The sequence below is a fragment of the Polyodon spathula genome, chromosome 21, assembly GCF_017654505.1.
Source record: "Polyodon spathula isolate WHYD16114869_AA chromosome 21, ASM1765450v1, whole genome shotgun sequence".
NCBI lineage: Eukaryota > Metazoa > Chordata > Actinopteri > Acipenseriformes > Polyodontidae > Polyodon > Polyodon spathula.
The window spans coordinates 30,345,501-30,367,166 of NC_054554.1; the positions used below are offsets into that span (position 1 = coordinate 30,345,501).

General features: G+C 45.7%; 1 protein-coding gene across 1 annotated transcript in view; it reads left to right on the forward strand.

Moving 5' to 3' along the window:
• Nucleotides 1–1,921: 1,921 nt before the first annotated feature.
• LOC121296270 (regulatory-associated protein of mTOR-like) overlaps nt 1,922–21,666 on the forward strand; it is a 60,965-nt gene continuing 41,220 nt past the window's right edge. Inside the window, exons 1-5 of the mRNA XM_041221611.1 lie at nt 1,922–2,003; nt 14,004–14,044; nt 14,519–14,677; nt 15,715–15,861; nt 17,443–17,618. Of these exons, the coding sequence (XP_041077545.1) occupies nt 1,922–2,003; nt 14,004–14,044; nt 14,519–14,677; nt 15,715–15,861; nt 17,443–17,618 (605 nt within the window). The remainder of the gene's footprint in view (nt 2,004–14,003; nt 14,045–14,518; nt 14,678–15,714; nt 15,862–17,442; nt 17,619–21,666) is intronic.

A 21,666-nucleotide genomic window follows, 5' to 3' on the forward strand; every position in this document is an offset into this window, starting at 1 on the left:
AGCGGAAAATGAATGTATGCAAAAATCCCTTTAAGCAGCGCCCGCTCAGCTGGCCTTCTCTGTTGCGCTGCAAGTGAAGGGGTCACAGTAAGAGAGCAGACTGGATGCACCACAGTCAGGCTTCATTAACTGTCCAGTCAGCCACTTAAATGCTGGATACTGGCTATTAACACACAGACACAGACCCCCCTCTACATGCGCTCACACACACAGACCCCCCTCCACACTCACACACACCCACACAGACCCACACCCACGCCCTCAGGGGTCCTGACTGTGCCTGTAACGCTGGAATGATTCCTCACTGAATCTCCCCTGTGAGGAATAGTCAGAATGAGGAGATGCTGCTGCAGAGGGAGGCAGTGGAAATGGGGTTCCAGTCCTGGTGTTGAAAGGGTGGAGCTGGAACTGCATAATTCAATATGACATAAAGGAGATATAAGCCAGTTATACATTGAATGATTTTCGTAATTCAATATTATCTAATATCTAATCTAATATAATCTAATATCTTTCCCCCTTTACTGTAGATATATTTTTTCTAGAACAATATGTACATTAAAACAAAAAAGAAAACATTTAGACCCAACATCATTTTACACGTAGGAGAATAAACTTTGAGATCCTGTCATTGAAAACAAATGAACGTACTTTTCCTTTACGCTTCATGTTGCTAAATAAATAACTATGAATGATTTGATTATCACTGTTTGCGTTCCTATAAATTATTTTGGGGTTGAATACTGTCAATACGAATTGTATTATTCAGTGCATTAATAAGAGTCCAGTCAGTGGGGAGTTCTTGAAGAAACACATTTGTTTGTTTGTTTGTTCTTTAGGATCGAGACCCCGTTTGGTGTAAATCAGTCTCCCGTGAGAACAGTCGTGTAAAATCTGCGTTGTTTGTGATGTCAGAGCAATGCATTAGGAGCGGTCCGGTAAAGACAAGCCATTACGGCTTCATTGAGCTCAATAGGATCTCAATAGGATCTCTGTGGAAGTGGGAGGTGTGGAAGTGGGAAGAAACCGTCTCGCTAAATTAGGTATGGCTTTGAATAGTGTCAGGACACAGTCTCCGGGCAGCCACTTCATCTGCCTGCGTCTCCCATGTGGAGTGGAGCTCTTTATCACATGCCACGTGATATTGATGTAGTATTTTACACCACTGCCCACGTAGTCTTCTCCAGTGGCTGCACAGCAGTATTGTCCTTCTCATGTCAGCTGCAGCAGCGATATTCCCTGTTTATGCAATGGTGCAATACGTTATAGGCTGGCAGGGGCTGGAAGCAAATGAAGAAAGATCAGGGATATAGCTCTTCTGTTTTCTTGTTTCTATTGCAGTTTCTGACACTTGCATAACATGTTGTATTCAACATCCCTCCCCCACTATCTGTCTTCTCCTTAATGAGGCTGTAGAACAGATGGCTGTAATTGAAAGTGTTGCCGTCTAAAATGAATGCAAACAGTTCCTTTGTATTTCTGTGCTACGGTTCTCATGGAGGTGTTGCTGCAGTACTATGGCTAATGCAGTGTTACCTTCAGAGCGCGAGATAATGCCATTGTTGAGAACACAAGAAACGGCGTGCATGCATTCGGCTGCTGTGAGGGCCTATCTGAGTCTGGCAGGAGTCCTTGATGTTTATTGTAATACAGATTCAACTCTAGATCAGTAGTGTGGTTGATGTATTTTTTTTTATTGTTAAGAGAACTTGCAAGTCCCAAAGGCTCTGGTAGTGGATTAGCGATGATATTTTCCAAAGATGTTTTTTGCCCTGGATAGTTCTGTAAGGGAAGTTGGAGTGGAGGTGTTTTAATAAAAGATCCTAAACGTGCATGAAGCCGTGTCCTGAATTTAGCAGCCACTGCCACCCCACAGGTGTGTCCAGGATGAGATGGGTGAAAGGTCGCCGTCTCGTGTGCGATGACATCACCCCAAGGATCGCTGCAGAACTGCAGGCCAGACGAACCTGGGAACTTCATCGTCCGTCAGCAGAACCCGACGGGTACTTTTGTGCCAGAAAAATCCTGTCACTGCGTTTGTCAAGTCCTGTAGACACGGAGCTCAGTCCGAGGCTGTGAGGAGGTGTGGATGGCACCAAGACAGCTTGAATCACTATGATGGTCTGCACGCCTAAACCAGATTACTGTGTGCTGTAATTACTGGCTGGCTCGCTGGCAGGCAGGCAGCTTATTTAAAACCTTCACATCGCGCTAGTTTAGCAGTAAAAGCCAGTGAAGCTGTTTAATGTTTTTATCTCAGATTTGCACTAGCTTAGAGCTGAGAAACTGTTTACATTGTCCTCCTCCTACAAACTGCTTCTAGCTCTTGAATCCTATAAGTATATGGAGGATACTGAAGGATTGTTCGTGATGTCTGGTTTTTATTGAGCGCAGGAGGATGTCCCAGTGAATCAGCAGCCCGGACAGGGCAGAGTGAGTTATGAAAGGACATACTCCTAAGTGGAATAAAAAACGTTCTCTTTAAAATAAATAGCAATACAATGAGTACATTTTACAGTATATTAAAGCAATTAATTCAGGGATTATTTTACCTGGAGGTTCTTTACTTCCATTGTCAACAGACTGTGCTTCGACGCAGATTAATTTCAAACCCTATTTCTGACCTCTTCACAACCGTCTTTAGATCGAACCCCGAGCTCAGTCTGTCAATTTACATCGTCTCTGTTGTTTCCTGCGTTTACCGGTGTTAATGGAAGGGCTACAGGCTGTTCAGATCAGTAACTGGCATTTCTTGACTAAACTCGTTCTCAAGGGAGTTGGAGTCCAAATCAAAACAGTAGCAATTTCAAATGATTTCGGGCAGTTTAAAGTCCTTATGAAACACATATTGGTGACGGTGATGTTTTGTAAACAAAGACACATTCAAAACTAGTCCTGGTGAGCATGTGATCCACTCGAGTGAGATAACGAAACTATATCCCACGCTGGATATGCCCACTCTTGTGATGTGTGTGTGTGTGTGTGTGTGTGTGTGTGTGTTAGCAATTTTTTAAATGTGGTTATGAGATTTCAAAATATCGAAGTGCTGAAACTTAACTGAAACCCTGAAAACGAAGTTAACTAGCTTGCTCATCTTAATGTGATGAGCTGCTTGAACTCCAAACTGCTGTCCTGTTAACCTCTCTCAATCTGCACCTGGAATAGCTAATCAAGCCCCTGTCCACGGGTGCTTCCGATAGTCCAGCAAGCAGAGGAGTCTCAGCCAAAGGTCTGCCCTCAGCAAGTTGTTGGTGTTTCGGGCAATCGTAAGAACTGGGTTCAACTTAAGAAACCAGCACACTTCCCAGCAGCCTTCCTTCCATGCAGATTCACAGTGTGTTGGGGTTACAAGAAGTTGCTGCACTATTCTTACATGCTTGCTGTCGCTGTGAGTTGTGGTCTGTTGCATGTTGTTTAGCAGTAGCAGGTCATATTGAACAGGTACAGTAAAGTCTATTCTTTAAATAGGCTTCTTATCCATCCTGTTTCTAAAAACAGAATTTTGTTTGATTAATTTCACAGCCCCCAGTAAGAGGGTTTAGTGTCACTGGCCTGGGGTGTCTCGCCAAATCTTTTGGACATGACCTGCCTCCCCTGCCATCATCTCCTCTTGTGTAACTAACCTTGTGACTGCCTTTACTTCCCGGTGCTGCCGAGCAGTTTACATTGAAACAGGCTGGACACCCATTCATTGTGCTTGGGATAAGAAACTGTATTCAAAGGATTTCTTGCGTATAGTGATTTTATTTTGCTCATTTGGTCTGTGTCAGTAACACCCGTAGTAGCTGACCAGTCTCTCCAGTACTCTGGGTGGAGAGGGAGAGATCTTTACCAGTGAAGAGAGCCAGACCTCTTACATACCATAAGAGACGGAGTCAATTTAGCAAAAAAAAAAAAAAACTTGCTATATAAATCACCTTTAATTAAAAGAACAGCACCGCTCTCATTAACATTTTATTCATTAAGAATTTTACACTCCTCCAGATTGTGAGAAATGGAACCTGGAGGAAGTCGTCCCCTTGAACTTCTGTTCTGCACCAGAAGAAGTTTATATATGTGTGTGTGTGTGCGGTGCAAAGAAAGTGTTTTTATTAACGGCTGTGCAGGGAATGTATTTATAATAAATACCTTCATGATCTGCCCTGAGATCTTAGATCTAGCCTTCTCTTTACAGTAAATGCAGTTCCGCTCAGGTGTGTAACCCTGAAACTGCAGAAAGGCTTGCCTGTGACGGCCGCGTTCGTTCTGCCAGATCTTTTCTTGCTACCACTGCCATTCCTCGCTCTCCGCAAGCAGGACCAGCTACCATTCATCACTTGCCTGGCAATGTTTTACAATTCTGTATTTGATATTCAGGAAGGATGTACGCTGCTGTCTCTGAGTTGCTAATGAGTGTGTGTAGGAAGTGACTTCATTTCTGCAGTAGTGAGTTTGGAAAGATAACTGTAACTCCCCCCCTCTCTAAAAAGACAGGGCATTGTGGTTGTATTGGTTTGTTTCTGTGGTTTTTAGCGTGTACAGTTCTTGTGATCTGAATTGCTGGGGTGGTTTGATTTGTGATGTGAACATTAAAAGTCTGGTCTGGGAACACGGTCCAGAGCTCTTAGACCTGCACAAGCTTTCTGGCAAATATATTTCTTCCAGCAAACCCTTGCGATTTTCTTCTCTCTTTTAACAGCTTGCGACTCCATGCTGGTGATGGCAGAGGCTGCTGCATTAATACCTGGTGTTGCAGTAGAATGAATGTGCTCAACGAGACAGAGCCATAAATATGACTCTTCCAGCAAGACAGGGCTGCTGTGCTGTGCTGTAGCACTTTCTTACAAAGTAGTAGTAATCCAAACCAAGTGGAGTGGGCATCGCTGCGAGGGAATAATGGGATGTAAATGGCAAGGTTCTTGCTTTTAACAGGTTTTACGACCCGCTTAATTAGCCTCACTTGAGCTTCCTGACCTCTGCATTAAGCCCCTGAGAGTCATTACTGCGCGCAGTGAAGCTCGGAATGACTTCAATGTCTCCGTGACGGTAGCTGTGTTTCAATCACTGCATTTTGGAGAGGGTGTGTAAAGGATACTCTGTTCTGGTTACTCGCCCCTGGAGGCAGGCTGTTTGCCCTGCTGCTTTGCGATGTGGGATACAGTCTGCAGCTTGTCCTGCTTGCATAACAAGATTGATTCACCTGAACTGAATATGGGAGGAAAAAAAAAGAATCATTGAAAGCAGTTCTAAAAATACTGTGAGGAGCAGAATGAAGGATGGACAGCTCTTGAGAGATAGATGGCAGGCTGGCTGACTAATACACAGACTGGGTCCCAGGCAGCAGAGGGGTGGTTGTGTAACACACACACACCCACACACACCCACACAGCAGCACCGATTCCAAGATATAAGCAGCTTTTAACTTGCAAACTTGTTACAAGCTCGTTTTAGATCTGTAATGGCGGTTTTTCTTTTCTTTTCACGCTTGTGACGATTCGGAGTTAATAGCTTTGAGAATCCAGCCCTAGATCTCTTCTGCTGCGTGTGTGTGTGTGTGTGTGTGTGTGTCAGGGTGATTTGAAAATAAGGTCAGCACATCATGTGGTAAAGTTGCTTTCTAATCACTCTGTATACAGAAACACTGATGTCCTACACCAGTCCTAACAAGCTGTTTTTGAGTAGTTTTTCTGTGTCAAAGCTTTAACAGTTATTAACCAGCTGTACCACTTATTTGAACAGCCTTGTAAATGGGGGAGGGTTCAATGCTGTAGGTTGGCAGATGGCAAATAATTCCCTCTATGCACCTCTGATTGCCAGTAGTAAGAATAATCGGCTGTTGTTTGCGGCCCTGCTGAAACTGAGATGGCAAGACACTTGCATTGTAGTGTACTGCAGTTCAAACTAGTGCAATACTAGGAAGCTGAAGTACTGTGCAGCACAGCACAGGCAGAGCAGGGTCCTGTAAAAACAGGAGCACGTTACACAAGCTGGGTAGTGCGGAGTGCTCGACATAATGAAGTTTCAAGAGCAACCACTGTGATGAAGCACGGAGGCGCCTTCTGAAGCCATCGAGGAAGGCCTGTTAATGGTTTGTGAAGGACCGAGCGAGCGGCTTTGTTCTGAACCCATTTTGAAGCTGTATTCCTTTTAAAGAGAAGAATGATCTTTCTGGGTTTTTTTGCATGTCTCAAGTGCGTCAGTATTGAACTGCTAATGCGCTTTTCTCTGTGCCGATCAATTAGATCCTGCGTCAGTCGCTCCTCAGAGCGCTGTGGATGGTTAGGACAATGAGAGCCTGCGTCAGTCCCTTCGAGAGAGCGCTGTGGATGGTGTAGGGCGATGAAAACCTGCGTCAATCCCTCTGAGAGAGCACTGTGGATGGTGTAGGGCAATGAGAGCCTGCGTCAATCCCTCTGAGATAGCGCTGTGGATGGTGTATGGCAATGAGAGCCTGCGTCAGTCCCTCTGAGAGAGCGCTGTGGATGGTGTAGGGCAATGAGAGCCTGCGTCAATCCCTCTGTGAGAGCGCTGTGGATGGTGTAGGGCAATGAGAGCCTGGGTCAGTCCCTCTGAGAGAACGCTGTGGATGGTGTAGGGCAATGAGAGCCTGCGTCAGTCCCTCTGAGAGAACGCTGTGGATGGTGTAGGGCAATGAGAGCCTGCGTCAATCCCTCTGAGAGAGCGCTGTGGATGGTGTAGGGCAATGAGAGTCTGCGTCAGTCCCTCTGAGAGAACGCTGTGGATGGTGTAGGGCAATGAGAGCCTGCGTCAATCCCTCTGAGAGAGCGCTGTAGATGGTGAGGGCAATGAGAACCTGCGTCAATCCCTCTGAGAGAGCGCTGTGGATGGTGTAGGGCGATGAGAACCTGCGTCAATCCCTCTGAGAGAGCGCTGTGGATGGTGTAGGGCGATGAGAACCTGCGTCAATCCCTCTGAGAGAGCGCTGTAGATGGTGAGGGCAATGAGAACCTGCGTCAATCCCTCTGAGAGAGCGATGTGGATGGTGTAGGGCACAGGAGTAAGGGACGTACAAGATGGAAAGCACACTAGGGTTGTTCAATACATTGTTCCTCCCTTGTGTTAGTAAATGTACAGACTCGGTGCGACTGTGCTGTGATTGTTTCAAAGCATATTTACCAGGGGCCTGATTGTTCAAACTCCTGACTCCTAGGGCCGGTTTTTCAAAATGGAATCTGGATCAAAGTGATCCGGATTTTGTAATCCTGTATTGAGAATACTTTTATGTGGATCATTTTGATCCGGTTTTTCAGAAAATGTCACTGCTGGATTACAGTTATCCAGACAACAAATAATCACTATTACGAAATCCTTTTTTTTTTAAATTAGGCTAGTTCTAAATATTTTTTAAGAGGCCTTATTTATAATATAACCTAATAAGCGTTTTCCTTTTTGCTACAAAACTTAAATATGTAAATATTATATTTTAAAACCCTATTTGAACATACAGCGTGTGTTTGGTATGAAAATTCAAATATCAATGTTCTGTGATCATTGAAAAGCTAAATTCAACTCTGCAGTAAGATCACAATTATCGTTCTATTTTGGATCAAAGTAATCCTGATCTGCTCTTTTAAATTCTGAAAAACCCAATTGCAACATTTAGCCGTGATTTAAAAGTGTGATCGGATTACCAAAACGAAATACGGATCACACTAATCCCGATCACATTTCGACGATTTGAAAAGCCCAATTGCACAATATGATCCAGATCAAATGCAGAAATCCGATTTACCAAAGATTTCAAAAACCGGCCCCTGGTCATTTCAATAATATACCTAAACAAGGGAGCTCCTGACACCCAGGACTGGGTCCAGTTTTAAGCCCTGTCAGAGGCTAACACTTTGCACAGGGATGAAACTTTTCTGTGCTGCATTGAGGAGGCTCACAGCAAAAGAATCTTGTTCTGCAGCATTGAGGGGGAAAAAAGTATAAAGAAAGTAAAACCTGCTGCCTTATATAACGAAAGGCATTAAACTTGAATAAGTCGTGATGGCTGTGTGACAGTTGTGAGTTTTACAGCTTGGAGAATCGACTGGCGCGGGGAGAGACATGTCCCATGGGATAGGGGGGCGCGGTGGGGGACAGGAGCTGGCAAGCTCTGCACGCCCCCGGGATCTGCGGCAGCAGCTGTTGGCACTTTGTCGTTCCGTCTCAGAGAGGGCACTCTGGGCATTCCTCACGAGCTGGCTAAATAATTCATTTGTTTATGGCTTGCACGGAGCTCCTGGGGGTGGTGGGAGTTTTTAATTTGCCCCCAGCCGAATTGACGCAGCAGCACCTTGTGTAAATCACAATGGCAGTGTGACCTACATTTTCCCTTGGCAGTTTCAGCGACAAAACCCAACGGCTAAAAATAAATAAATAAATAAAAAAAGATGGAGTTTTTTTGCATTGTGGATGGGTCTCATTATGAAGGGCTGTGCTGCAGAAGTAATAATGTACATTCTGCTGAAGGCTTCATTGAAGAATAATAAATATCTGTGCTGCAGCGAGCGCTGATCAAACAGGGAGGAGAGCAGAGCAGAGTGGGGCTGTGTGGCTGAGACTCACACTGCTTCAGTGAAGGGGCTGGGAATGGAGGGATTCTCTAGATGCAGTGCGCGGTGGCCACACTTTGTGCTCAGTGAAAGCATCTCTGAAGGTTGCGCACGTTCCAGCAGCCCTGTCCTTGAGTGTTAATCCGCCAGTGCCTTCTGTGCTGAACAGCGTGTCTCTTTCAGAGTCAGTATTGAACTGTGTGCTGTTTGCTTGTTCTGTAGCTTCAGCACAGAGTGCTTTACATGGAGGTCTAACAGGAAAGTATCTTAAAGTCCTGCCAGCCTTCTGGTTTCAGTTTCTGCGCAGTATGGAGCCCTCTGCTCATTATTTTCACAATTCGAGCTGGTGATGGTAGAACACGCTGCCTCCCTATCGGTGCTTTCCTCTACCCATTCATTAGAGCACTATTGTGTGAGTGTGAGCAGCATGTGCCAGGAAGTACCAGAACAGCAATAATTTATTTTCTGTTATTGAGGCATTAAGCATCTTAAAGTATTTTAAAAAGCTGTGCTGTGTAAAACGAGGGTGGGTTTAACACCCAGCTGTCCTGGTTCTGGGCTTCTGCCTACTATGCAGTGCTAATGGCTCCCCCCCCCTCCTCCCTCCCCACGGTTCGGGTGTGTGTGCCAGTGTGTGTGTGTCTGTGCATGCTTGGGGGTGTGTGTCTGTGTGGGTGTGTGTATGTACAGGGCTTGCATTGGAGACAGGAAGGCTGGATGGTGCAAAATGCACCTGCTCTATCTGCATGGTTGCACAATTAGGTTTTTACGAATGAAGCAGGAAACGTGATTCCTGGACTGAAATCAAGAAGAGGTTTATTTTTAAACTGATCAATAGGTCTAATTTTAAATCTTAGCTTCTGAAATGTGACCTGCTCTCAGAATTGCAGAAATGTGCCTGCTGCAGGTTCCTGGGGGTCACTGGGAGGAGGAGGAAGGGCATCAGAATTACACAGCGACGGCTCTTGGCACCAAACGCTGTGGAACTTACTGTAAAACCAGAGGTCGTGGAAGAAGAGAACGCTGCCCTGCTTAAAATAGGCTTGAACCGAACTACTGGACTACACATTGTCCCGTTGCTTTGGCTCTGTTACACTTTCACAATATGACTTTATAATGCAACAATATGTAACAATAACTGCTTCCCCCCTCACCCTGTTCCAGGCTCCGGCTGGGCAGTGCCCCTGCCTGGGCTTTGATGTTGCTGTTGCCTCAGGCTCCACAGTGCTTGAAGAGAGGAGAGAAACTGGACCCTGAGCCTGGTTGTACTTTCTCCTGGTGTGCTGCATTAACCTTGTCGTGAGTGTTTGTGTGAGACAGCGATGGGTTAACCCTAAACCCTAACCCTAACCCTAACCCTAACCCTAACCCATGTGTCCCCTCCTCCTGTCCCCACTCTGTCGCACACTGCGCTGTTAGCGGGAAGCAGCAGTCAGGGATGGAGTTGAGACAGCCTGTGTGGTGAAGACACGAGCACTCGACTTATAAATTGGAATATGGTATTGGGAGTGTGTGTCTCTGTAGTATTGGGAATATGTATCTCTTGTTATCTAGATAGAGAAAATTGTAAGGTAGTGCAGGCAGGCAATAAAAGAATGTGCAGTGCTTTGGAATAATTATATCCACTGCAGGGATCTCAGACAGCCAGGTGGAGGGCACTGAGAGTGCAGATAAAGGGCATTTAAACACATGCAAGCACACTGACTGCACGTTTGTGCAAATTGAACTGACAAATCTCAGTTTGCATCGGTCCAAGATATTCTTTGGGGGCAACTAGTGTCATAAGCAACATAAAAGCACAAAAAAAAATCATAGTTGGTCATGTGTTCTGACTACATTACTTTTTTTCTTTTAAATCAATGCTGGAACTGATCCTACAGTTCCACTTCCCTCTGATTTAATTGGGGGGGGGTTAAGTGGGTTGGCAAAGGACCAGGCGCTCTTCATACCTGCCAAGCTCCTTTAGTGTTGGGATGTATCCTCAGGGATGCTTGGTCGCTTTTATTTCTATAATTGAGGGCTGCATACAAAACAAATACCAGTGTAGCTGGGTAAATGAAAAGAGATCTGTTGCGTGGTTAGAGCTAAGAATTGCAACCTCTTTCCACACAAAGTAATCCCCCCCCCTCGCTCCTGGCCTCTTGACCTTCCTCTCCAATTGTCCCCATTCATCCCCCCTCCATCCTCCTCTCGCCTTTGACGACCAGCTGTTTCAGTGCGGAGCCGCCCAGGTTCTTCTGCTGTTCGTCCTGTGGGGGATTACACTGCAGCAAACAGCTCAGAGACACGACAGTGTGATTGGAAACCTGCAGCAGGCTCAGCCAGGGTGAGGGAAGCTAGAAGGAAAACAAGAGGGTTTGATTCCAGGCTGGCTTGGCTGCACTGGCCCCTCACCTCCAGAGGTGTGGGTTCCAGTTCCTGTAATTTAGTAACCTCCATCAGAAAATGCACTGAAGGAACAGATTGTGCACACACATACTAATTACAATATCTGTGCAATTTCTATAAATTCAACAACTCATTCTGATTTCACACGAATGCAACCCAAAAGGTTTGCAGGAGGCTGGGGCTGTATGGTAAGGGTGGAGGAAATTGACTTGAATCAGCAAGTCTGAGCTGAGGATGGCCCCTGCTGCTCACTGTATAAATTGAGAAGGCTGAACTGTCAATTGCTGCCTGTCCAGCACACAGATCACACCGATCCAACAGGAATCTTAATGACTGTCTTAACGGAAATCTGCCATCCTGTTTCAGAGCAATCCTAGATTCTATTACAAAGTCTTCCATCCCTAGGCGTCTGCGAGCCAGTTAATTTTATGTTATTGCAGATATAATTTAGGCCTTGGTTTTTAATGATTAAACCGGCCAAATTTAAAACTAATAAGAACATAAGAAAGTTTACAAACGAGAGGAGGCCATTCGGCCCATCTTGCTCGTTTGGTTGTTAGTAGCTTATTGATCCCAAAATCTCATCAAGCAGCTTCTTGAAGGATCCCAGGGTGTCAGCTTTAACAACATTACTGGGGAGTTGATTCCAGACCCTCACAATTCTCTGTGTAAAAAAGTGCCTCCTATTTTCTGTTCTGAATGCCCCTTTGTCTAATCTCCATTTGTGACCCCTGGTCCTTGTTTCTTTTTTCAGGCTGAAAAAGTCCCTTGGGTCGACATTGTCAATACCTTTTAGAATTTTGAATGCTTGAATTAGGTCACCGCGTCATCCTCTTTGTTCAAGACTGAACAGATTCAATTCTTTTAGCCTGTCTGCATATGACATGCCTTTTAAGCCTGGAATAATTCTGGTCGCTCTTCTTTGCACTGTTTCTAGAGCAGCAATATCTTTTTTATAGCGAGGTGACCAGAACTGCACACAATATTCAAGATGAGGTCTTACTAGTGCATTGTACAGTTTTAACATTACTTCCCTTGATTTAAATTCAACACTTTTCACAATGTATCCGAGCATCTTGTTAGCCTTTTTTATAGCTTCCCCACATTGTCTAGATGAAGACATTTCTGAGTCAACAAAAACTCCTAGGTCTTTTTCATAGATTCCTTCTCCAATTTCAGTATCTCCCATATGATATTTATAATGTACATTTTTATTTCCTGTGTGCAGTATCTTACACTTTTCTCTATTAAATGTCATTTGCCATGTGTCTGCCCAGTTCTGAATCTTGTCTAGATCATTTTGAATGACCTTTGCTGCTGCAACAGTGTTTGCCACTCCTCCTACTTTTGTGTTGTCTGCAAATTTAACAAGTTTGCTTACTATACCAGAATCTAAATCATTAATGTAGATTAGGAATAGCAGAGGACCTAATACTGATCCCTGTGGTACACCACTGGTTACCACATTCCAATCTGAGGTTTTTCCTCTAATAAGTACTTTCTGTTTTCTACATGTTAACCACTCCCTAATCTATGTACATGTGTTTCCTTGAATCCCAACTGCGTTCAGTTTGAGAATTAATCTTTTGTGCGGGACTTTGTCAAAAGCTTTCTGGAAATCTAAATAAACCATGTCATATGCTTTGCAATTATCCATTATCGATGTTGCATCCTCAAAAAAATCAAGCAAGTTAGTTAGACAGAGAGAGAGAGAGAGAAATCATTTATTTAAAAAAAAAAAACCTTGTGTTTTCTGTTTGCTTTCCTGATACTGAATACATATTTATACAAGGGGGGGGAGTTACAACTGAGGTGCAGTACTGGTGAAAACAGCGTTGGTGACTGTGGTGCAGTTGCAAACAGCTTTCGCAGAAACAGCTGCACAGACCGCACAGAAAGACGAGGCTTGTGTACGCTCTCGTCTTGCATCCTCTTCTGGGCACAGAGAAACAGTTGCACCTATCGGTGTCACAGCATATCTGGCACATAGTCCTGTCACTTAGTCAGAAACATTTTCATCTCGCAGTCTAGCTGCAAAGCCAACGCTGTGAATTCAGAAGCCACGATGCGTAACTGATGTAAAAGAAAAAGAACTACTCCAAACCAATTTATGACCAGGGACATGTTAATAAAAAATATCAGAAATGATGGTGATTGTGTTGAAAAAAGATATTGCAGTAGTATTTACAGTAAAGCTGAAAGAGAGGGAAAATAATGCGCTGTGTTTGAAACCCTCCAACCTGTCCGACTCCTCTTGCGCTCGGTGCGCTGGAGGCGTGTTGGAAGGTCAGGCTGTGGGACTCGTGCAAGTTTATTTGCTTATGCAGTAGTTTACACTCAGCCCTGTACAGGGTTGCTAAATATTAATGGGCGCACACACATACAGATTAGTACAGAGAGAACAAACACTAACCCTTTCCAGGGAAATGAAACAAAGCCCTGATTTCAGTGCTGTGTTAACGACTGGGAGCAGCGGGCAGGAGATGTCTTCGAGGGCTGGTTTGTAAGGCTGTGGCAATGAGCAGCTGCTGGTTGACTTGTGGTTGAACATCAGTAGGAAGTCAAACACTTCTAATGGGAAAAAACTAAACACAGTATGCAATAGTACTGTATTGATTTCAACGTCGGCGCTTGGCTTTATTCATGTTTTTTGCATCATTGTTATTTCTCAATTCACTAATTCACAAATGCTGTTAATGCACTGATAGACCATGGAGACAGTAAACCATGTGCTATACTGCACTGTAAAAGGGGCCCTTCGTTAGTTTACTGCTGCAAGACAGAGAGCGGAATATAGAGGCACAGTAGCGCGGTGGGAAAGTTCAAAATCACATGCTTGACACAACGGTGTCAGTGAAGAGGGCTGAGCTATCCAGCATCTGGAAACGAGCTGCACAGAACACTTGCTTCCATATAAATTGCAGGTCCTTGTCTTCCTGACCTCATGTAAAGAGAAAAAAGGATTCTAAAGGTTGCATTTGAACTGTGACGCTATTTAACGGGAAGTGCCTTCGCACACGGTTCTAACAAAGTTTGAAACAATTGTCTAGCTTTGTTTATTCTTTGTTTTTTTTAAAGGATGCTGTTTCACTGTGCCTCCACTTAAATGTAAATTAAAGGTACGTACATGCATTGCAGAGCACACAGAGTTATTTTCAATTAAAATGAAATGAGAAGTGAAACATCACATCCTGACTCCTCCTGGGAGAGAGCGTCTCCTTGCTCAACTCCCACAGTCCTAGATTTTAATAAAAGACAATTATTTAAATACACACAGAGGTTTTGGCTGTAATGTTTTCATTATTCACCAGTGAGGGATTGCTGCAGCAGCCCCAGTGACAGCAGCACAACCAATTCCTGGGGGGGGGGGCGTTGACGACTTGGTATGGACATTCCTTAGCACAATTCCGGGAGCATCAGAATCTAGGTTACAGTGACTAGATGATTCTGGCCTCTGGCTAATCAAACACTGTATCTTCAGAACAGCTTTCCCAGGCCTGAAGAAACTTCCTTCATGTTGCCGCTGCTCTATCTTGTTGCAGTCCAGCTCCGTGACTGTGTCTCTCTCTGTGTCTCTCTCTCTCTCCTTGCAGGCCAGATACAAGCAGAGCCTGGACCCCACGGTGGACGAGGTGAAGAAACTGTGCACCTCACTGCGCCGCAACGCCAAGGAAGAGAGGGTGCTGTTCCACTACAACGGGCACGGCGTGCCCCGGCCCACCGTCAACGGGGAGATCTGGGTCTTCAACAAGGTACAGGGGGTAACACAAGGGATCGGGGTCTTCAGCAAGGTTCAGGGGGGTAACACAAGGGATCTGGGTCCTCAGCGAGGTACAGGGGGGTAACACAAGGGATCTGGGTCCTCAGTGAGGTACAGGGGGGTAACACAAGGGATCTGGGTCCTCAGTGAGGTACAGGGGGTAACACAAGGGATCACAAGCTTAGTTTTTAATTTTCCTCCCAGTGTGCAATATATCTGCATTCACAGCGGCTAAATCCTTAAAGGTGGCTGCTGCTGCTGCCGCTGCTAATGGTTGATGTTTAACCCATGTAGACAGTTAAAAAGGATCCTAATGAATAAGTAATCTGAGCCCTGACTCCCTTGAGTGAGTCAGTCAGTGAGTACCCCTAATACTGGCTGTGTGTCACAGGGAAGCAGAGAGACAAGCCCCCCATCACTAGTACTGAGAGCCACTGCTCAGACTAGCAGTGTGCAAGTCCAGAGATGGACACACCTGATTGCTGCTAATGTAGCCAAGAGTTACCAATTTCTTCAAAGAGGAATGGAGCCAAGTAAATATTTAATTCTCGCAAAAAATCTCCCTGAACCTCTGACACGGTGTGCTGCTCTGTATTAACAGAGTGTCCCCTTTGTCCTGAATAAAGACATGCTTTGGGTACATTGCGTTTGAGACGTTCAGTCAGTATGTGTGAATCGTACCTGTCCTGTAATGGACAAAACCTTCGGGGTTATTGGAAAGAAAAAAGAAACTCAAGAAACCTCAGTGTTGCTTCAGTGTCTCCCTCATTGTGATTGTAACAGGGTAACATTTAAGACTCCCGTTGCATGCGGTTTAAATGATTTTGTGTTTAAACCGGACAGGTTTAGGAATGACTGAGTGAGTGAGGAGTGTAAAACCTGTAACCTTGGCTTCTCAAGCCAGTAACGGCTTGAGAAGTAAAGCTCCCTTGGCTCAGGTTGTGATGTCACTAACAGAGCTGTCTTGCGATGCAGTGGTTTGGGGTCAGTGTCTGGTGTGAGTGCGCCTTGTGTTTTCTTGTCTTGCAGAACTACACTCAGTACATCCCCCTCTCTGTCTACGACCTGCAGACCTGGATGGGGACCCCCTCCATCTTTGTGTACGACTGCTCCAACGCCGGCATCATCGTCAAGTCTTTCAAGCAGTTTGCCCTGCAGCGGGAGCAGGAGCTGGAGGTAGGGAGCGCTGTGTGTGTGTGTGTGTGTGTGTGTGCATGCATTGTATTTACAAGTGTAAAGTATTGCAGTGTACTGTATGTGAATGTGTAAGCTGTGAGTGAGGATTTGCATTTTAATGCATGGCGTTACTGTGTGTGAATAAGCAGGTATTTATAATACAGTCAGTAAATTGTCTGTCAGTTGTTTCATCCTGTGGCTCCAGATAATATGTGGGCTGCTGCAGCACCAGTGTGCAACGAGTAAATCATCCCTTTCAGCTTGGTAAAGGTGTTTTGTTTTTTGTTTTTTTCTCTTTTAAACACATCATTTCTACATCTAAGCTGTAAATTATTCGCAGGAAAGTTTTTAAGATGTGGTTGATTATCTGGAAACAGCAAAAACTAAACGGAGGCCGATTCTAAACTAGTGAGATTCCAGCACTGTGAGCTTCCTACTTATATTGCGCTGTAGTGCTGTATGTTTGCCCATAACCCAGGACCATTGTGACCCAGTCTGGCAGAATAATGGCAGCTCTGCTTGAGGGAGGACTAGGACTGAATGGCAGGCAGCCAGAGATAGTTCAGGTCAGGCGTGAGGTGTGCTGACTTGCAAAGCCGTGAAGCTTGTAGAATAAATTAGATAAACTTGGCAGAGCGCTCAAAGTCATTCTCTTGGAATGAAGCGTGAGTTATTTTTAAGGCCAGTACAGTAAGCTTTGATGGTTAAAATGAAGAGAGGGAACACTGTTAATGTTATATGATTGAACCAGAGGACCAGGGAACCTGTCTCTCCAGCAGCCAGAGGAGGGCAGATTGAAATGGGGTTATAATTTTGTCATTGCAAATGTGATTTAGAGGAACTCAGTGACAGACATCAGGGAAAACGCACAGAATCAGATTGTTTCTTTTGTTTCCTTGGATTTGTTTATTTTGCACTGAAGGCTGCTGCCTGCTCTGAATAGGCTGTTGTTGTTTTCAGGAACCTGCACAGGTTTACATGTCTTTACTGGCAGGCGTTTAACCCCACTGTACAGCAGTCAGGCCAGGTGACAAGACCCACATGAGCCATGCCTCTCAGTGAGTGAGTGAGAGAGAGAGTGGTATGCTTGCCACACCTGTCTGCCAACAGAGTTCACTGGTTTGCTTCTCAGTACAATTTAGTTAAATCACAGGGCTGTTTCATGTAGTCTTTTTTCGCTTTGCAGTGTAGTGAGTGAGCTGTCACAAGACACATCCTGCCTTTTCAGATGGAGACTGGTACAAAGTGATTCCTTGCAGACGAGTCTGCTGATCTGAGGCCGTCCGTTCAGAAGGAGCAGGGAAGCATTCTGACCTGCCTAGCTTGTGATTGATTGCTTTTCTCAGAGCCTGTCATTGTAAATATAATCTGCGCTGCCTGGCAGGTAAACTTGTGTGTTTCAGAGGATGACCAGGAGGATTCTGGGAAAGCAGCTTTAGTGTACAGGGCACGCTGCCTGGCACTCTCGATTGGGGTCTTATGTTGTGGAATAGAGCCCAGCCCCCACCCCCCGGTCCTCCTCGGCTGTGTAGGATTGGAACTCTGTACCCTGACACTCTCTCTCTCTCTCTCTCTCTCTAGGTAGCTGCCATCAACCCAAACCACCCCCTTGCTCAGGTGCCACTGCCACCCTCCATGAAGAACTGCATCCAGCTGGCAGCGTGTGACGCCAGCGAGCTCCTCCCCATGAACTCCGACCTGCCGGCCGACCTCTTCACATCCTGCCTGACCACGCCCATCAAGATCGCACTGCGCTGGTGAGGAGCCACGCCCACGTTTGTGACATCACCCTCTCCCAGGGGACCGCCCTCCCTGCACATCTCCTGCTGACGTTGATCAGTGTGGAATGTTTAGGCACATTTTATTTTGTCAAGTAAATTATTTAGAGCCCTGGAGCAGTTCTAGCAGTCCTTGTGAATCGACTGCGCCCTGTGACCCCTCCCCTCTCTTGACACCCCTGAGTTTGGGTCCTGTCCTGCTCCTCGCTGTAATACAATACGAGGAAGTTGACTTGTTCATAGAAACGATTTGGGGATCACAACAAGATTGAAGGATCAGCTGGACTAAATCCCATCCCTGCAGTTTAATTTAGAAATTCTGGTTGATATTGTCTCCTGAGTTGCACTTTCTGTACCTTGTTCTGTACTGATCTCCCCTCCCCTCTTTACACAAACGCGTCGAATAGAGCATGGGAAACAGAGTGGTCTAGTGGTTAGAGCTGAAGGACTGGGAGCTAGTGTGGTCTAGTGGTTGAAGCTGTTTTAATTTTTTTTAAAACTGGTTAGAAAGGCACTGAATCGCAAAAGGACACTCAGTACTGTATACCTCCAGCCAAGCCCCACCCCTTGCTCGCTGTGTTTTTCACATACCTCTTTATAGACGTGATAAATCCTCTCCTGATCACTCGTTTTATCACCAAACTCCTCAATAATGCAATCCAAGTCATTATTTTATTACTATAGCATCTCAAAAAGCTGTGCAAATGTCTGTGATATTCTTTGAGCGCTCAATGCAGAAGCAGCTATCTCCTTTGTTTATTGTTTGTTTCTCCTTGTTATCTCTATGGTGCATGGGGCTATCAGATACGCCCTTTTTTAAAAAAATTGGCTTCATTCGGCTCCTGTCAGTCTCACTCAGCCATTGGAAGGTTTTCTCAGCTTTTTCCAGAGAAAAAACGACTAGAGACCTTTTTGATGATGTCGGATAGGGTCCAACAACGGACTGGAAAGGGAAAATTGTAATGTCAGACCTGGTCCGACATAGGACCGCAAAGGGTTAAGGATTGGGTGGCAATATACCTTAGTGGTTTGAGATTATGACAAGGAGGCAGTCGACGCTCAGCTAAAAAAAAAAACCTGGCGGGTTTGAGAGGGAGAGAGGGAGGGAGGCGGAAAGAGCATGTTTACAGAGTCCACCGGAGCAGAAAATGACAGCTGACGGAGCACAGTGTTGAAGGGATTTCCTCAACCTGATTCCTGAGAGCTGCGAGTGAAGCAGGAGAAAGAAAGCGTGGGAGGATTGCGAATAAGAGGCTTCTGCTGCTGCTGCAGCATTTTAAAAGTAACTCTGAAAACCTGATTAGAAATCTCCACTCTAATGGAATGCAGGTGTCCCTACGTGGCTAGGGCTGAGTGCATGTGAGAGGGGAGGAGAGCGGAGGGAAGGGTGATTCAGTTGGTTTTCATTGTTATATAATAACCCGTCCCCTGATCTCGATTGCCACTGAGGGACTCTGGTGAAATCCTGGTAAAGATTGAACAAACCCTGATTAGCCCCTGATGTAACGCAGTCCAAGAACAGTGCTAATCTGGGCCTGTGAAAGCAGCCACTAGCGGACTTGCTCACATGGTTCATGAAGCAGGCAGGATATTCTATACAATATTATATAATGAATACTCAAGGTAAACTGGTTTAGTCCTGACGTGATCAATTATATTCATCCTTAATTTGCTTTAAACTAAGGCAGCAGTCGGCAGCCTTTTGCACTCCCATCCTGGGCTCTTGCACTGCTTTGGGGTGAGCAGTGAGTCTGTAGCTCAGAGTATAAGGGTATTGATAACAGGCTTGAGTAAATGATAGCTAATAAAGACCTTGCATGCCTAAAGATGAGTCTCCCGAGCACTATACCTGGAGGTATAGAGGGAGGGCTGCTGCTACTCATATTTAACTGTGTTATGAATGCAGAGGCTCCCCCGGGAGGGGCACAGCGAACTTCCTGCACTCCTTCTCTGCGAGGATTTAGTTTTTTTTTTTAGCTGGTGCAATCTTTTTTCCAATCTGTGTTCGTTCGATTATTCAAAGAAGGAAAGAGCAAACCCCTCCAGGTCGTGTGCGCCCTGTGTCTCCCTGACTCAAGATCAGACGCTGCGTTTCCCTGTCCTGACCAGAGATCAGATGCTGCGTTTCCCTGTGTCTCTCCCTGACTCGAGATCAGACGCTGCATTTCCCTGTGTCTGTCCCTGACTCAAGATCAGATGCTCCGTTTCCCCATGTCTGTCCCTGACTCGAGATCAGACTCTGCGTTTCCCTGTGTCACTCCCTGACCCGAGATCAGACGCTGCGTTTCCCTGTGTCAGTCCCTGACTCGAGGTCGGACGCTGCGTTTCCCTGTGTCTCTCCCTGACCCGAGACAAGACGGTGCGTTTCCCTGTGTCTCTCCCTGACCCGAGATCAGATGCTGCGTTTCCCTGTGTCTGTCCCTGACTCGAGATCAGATGCTGCGTTTCACTGTGTCTGTCCCTGACTCGAGATCAGACGCTGCGTTTCCCTGTGTCTCTCCCTGACCCGAGATCAGATGCTGCGTTTCCCTGTGTCTGTCCGTGACTCAAGATCAGATGCTCCGTTTCACTGTGTCTGTCCCTGACTCGAGATCAGACGCTGTGTTTCCCTGTGTCTCTCCCTGACCCGAGATCAGACGCTGTGTTTTCCTGTGTCTCTCCCTGACCCGAGATCAGACGCTGCGTTTCCGTGTCTCTCCCTGACCCGAGATCGGATGCTGTGTTTCCGTGTCTCTCCCTGACTCGAGATCAGACGTGCGTTTTTGTTTTTTTTTCTGCAATCAGTATGCAAAAGCCGGTGTGCGAGTGCCCATGCTCTCCTGTTCACGTTATCTAAGGAGCAGATAAACAGGCTCTGCTGAGGATTGCCGCGCTTGTCTCTCCCGCTTATCGTTCAGCCCAGCTGCAGATTAGAAGGGCTGTTGTTGCAATGGAATTCATTTGCATCAGAGGCGTGGGGACTTCCCAGTTAATTCTTTGTAACAGAGCCTCCTGAATCCTAATAAATACCAGCTTTGATTCCCGAGGTGCTGGGTTATAGGAATCGCAAAGCCACAGCACTAGCACACGTGCAGGACCAGGCCATGCTGCATGATGATAAAGTCTATTCTCAGTGCATGGTCTGTCCTGTTTTTTTCTCTCAACGCCCCTCTGGTGACGAGTTGCCCAGCTGATACATTTATCATGTAACACGTTACCTGTCCTACGCAAGAGAGAGCAGAGTTTCCTTATCAGTCAATACCATGATCAACCCTGAGGGTAGCTATTCAATTAATCTTAATATCGACACTAGCTCAGATCCTGAAATGTGCAAGACTCTGTGATGTGTGGCCAAGCCCAGCAAAGTGTTCAGTGTCCAAGAATCAGCTGTTGTCTAGTTGCTAGTTTTCAGAGTGCTGTTGGTTACATTAAAGAATCATAAGAACATAATAACATAAGAAAGTTTACAAACGAGAGGAGGCCATTCAGCCCATCTTGCTCGTTTGGCTGTTAGTATCTTATAGAATCTCAGCAAGCAGCTTCTTGAAGGATCCCAGGGTGTCAGCTTCAACAACATCATCTTGCAGTTATTTAAAGCAGAAGCCTGTGCATATGCAGATCAAAAAGAAACTCCTTTGTATACCTCGGAGCTCCTATTGCTCTTGATTGCACAGCTAATGAAGTGGAACTGACTATCGTGTGTTGTAGCACAGGGGGTCTCGGTGGGGGGGTGGGGGGGGAGCTTCATGTGATGCTGCAAAAGGAGTTCTCTGTATTGGAGAAGGCAATCACGGAGCAAGAGGGACTTCTACTCTGCAGCCTGCCGCTCAGCAGCATTTGAGATGTGCAAAGATGCATCTTCATTACATATTCCTGTTTGCTGAAGCTCATCAGATCGTTTCTTTCTTTCCCTCATGCCCGCTCGCTCTTTATCTAGGATTTTTTTCCCGCATGCTTCCCCTTGGAGCAGCATTGCAGTTCCTGTATATTGTTTACAGGGATGAAAATAAGTCCTGTTGCATAGCAGTTTCACCCATTCCAGGTTTTA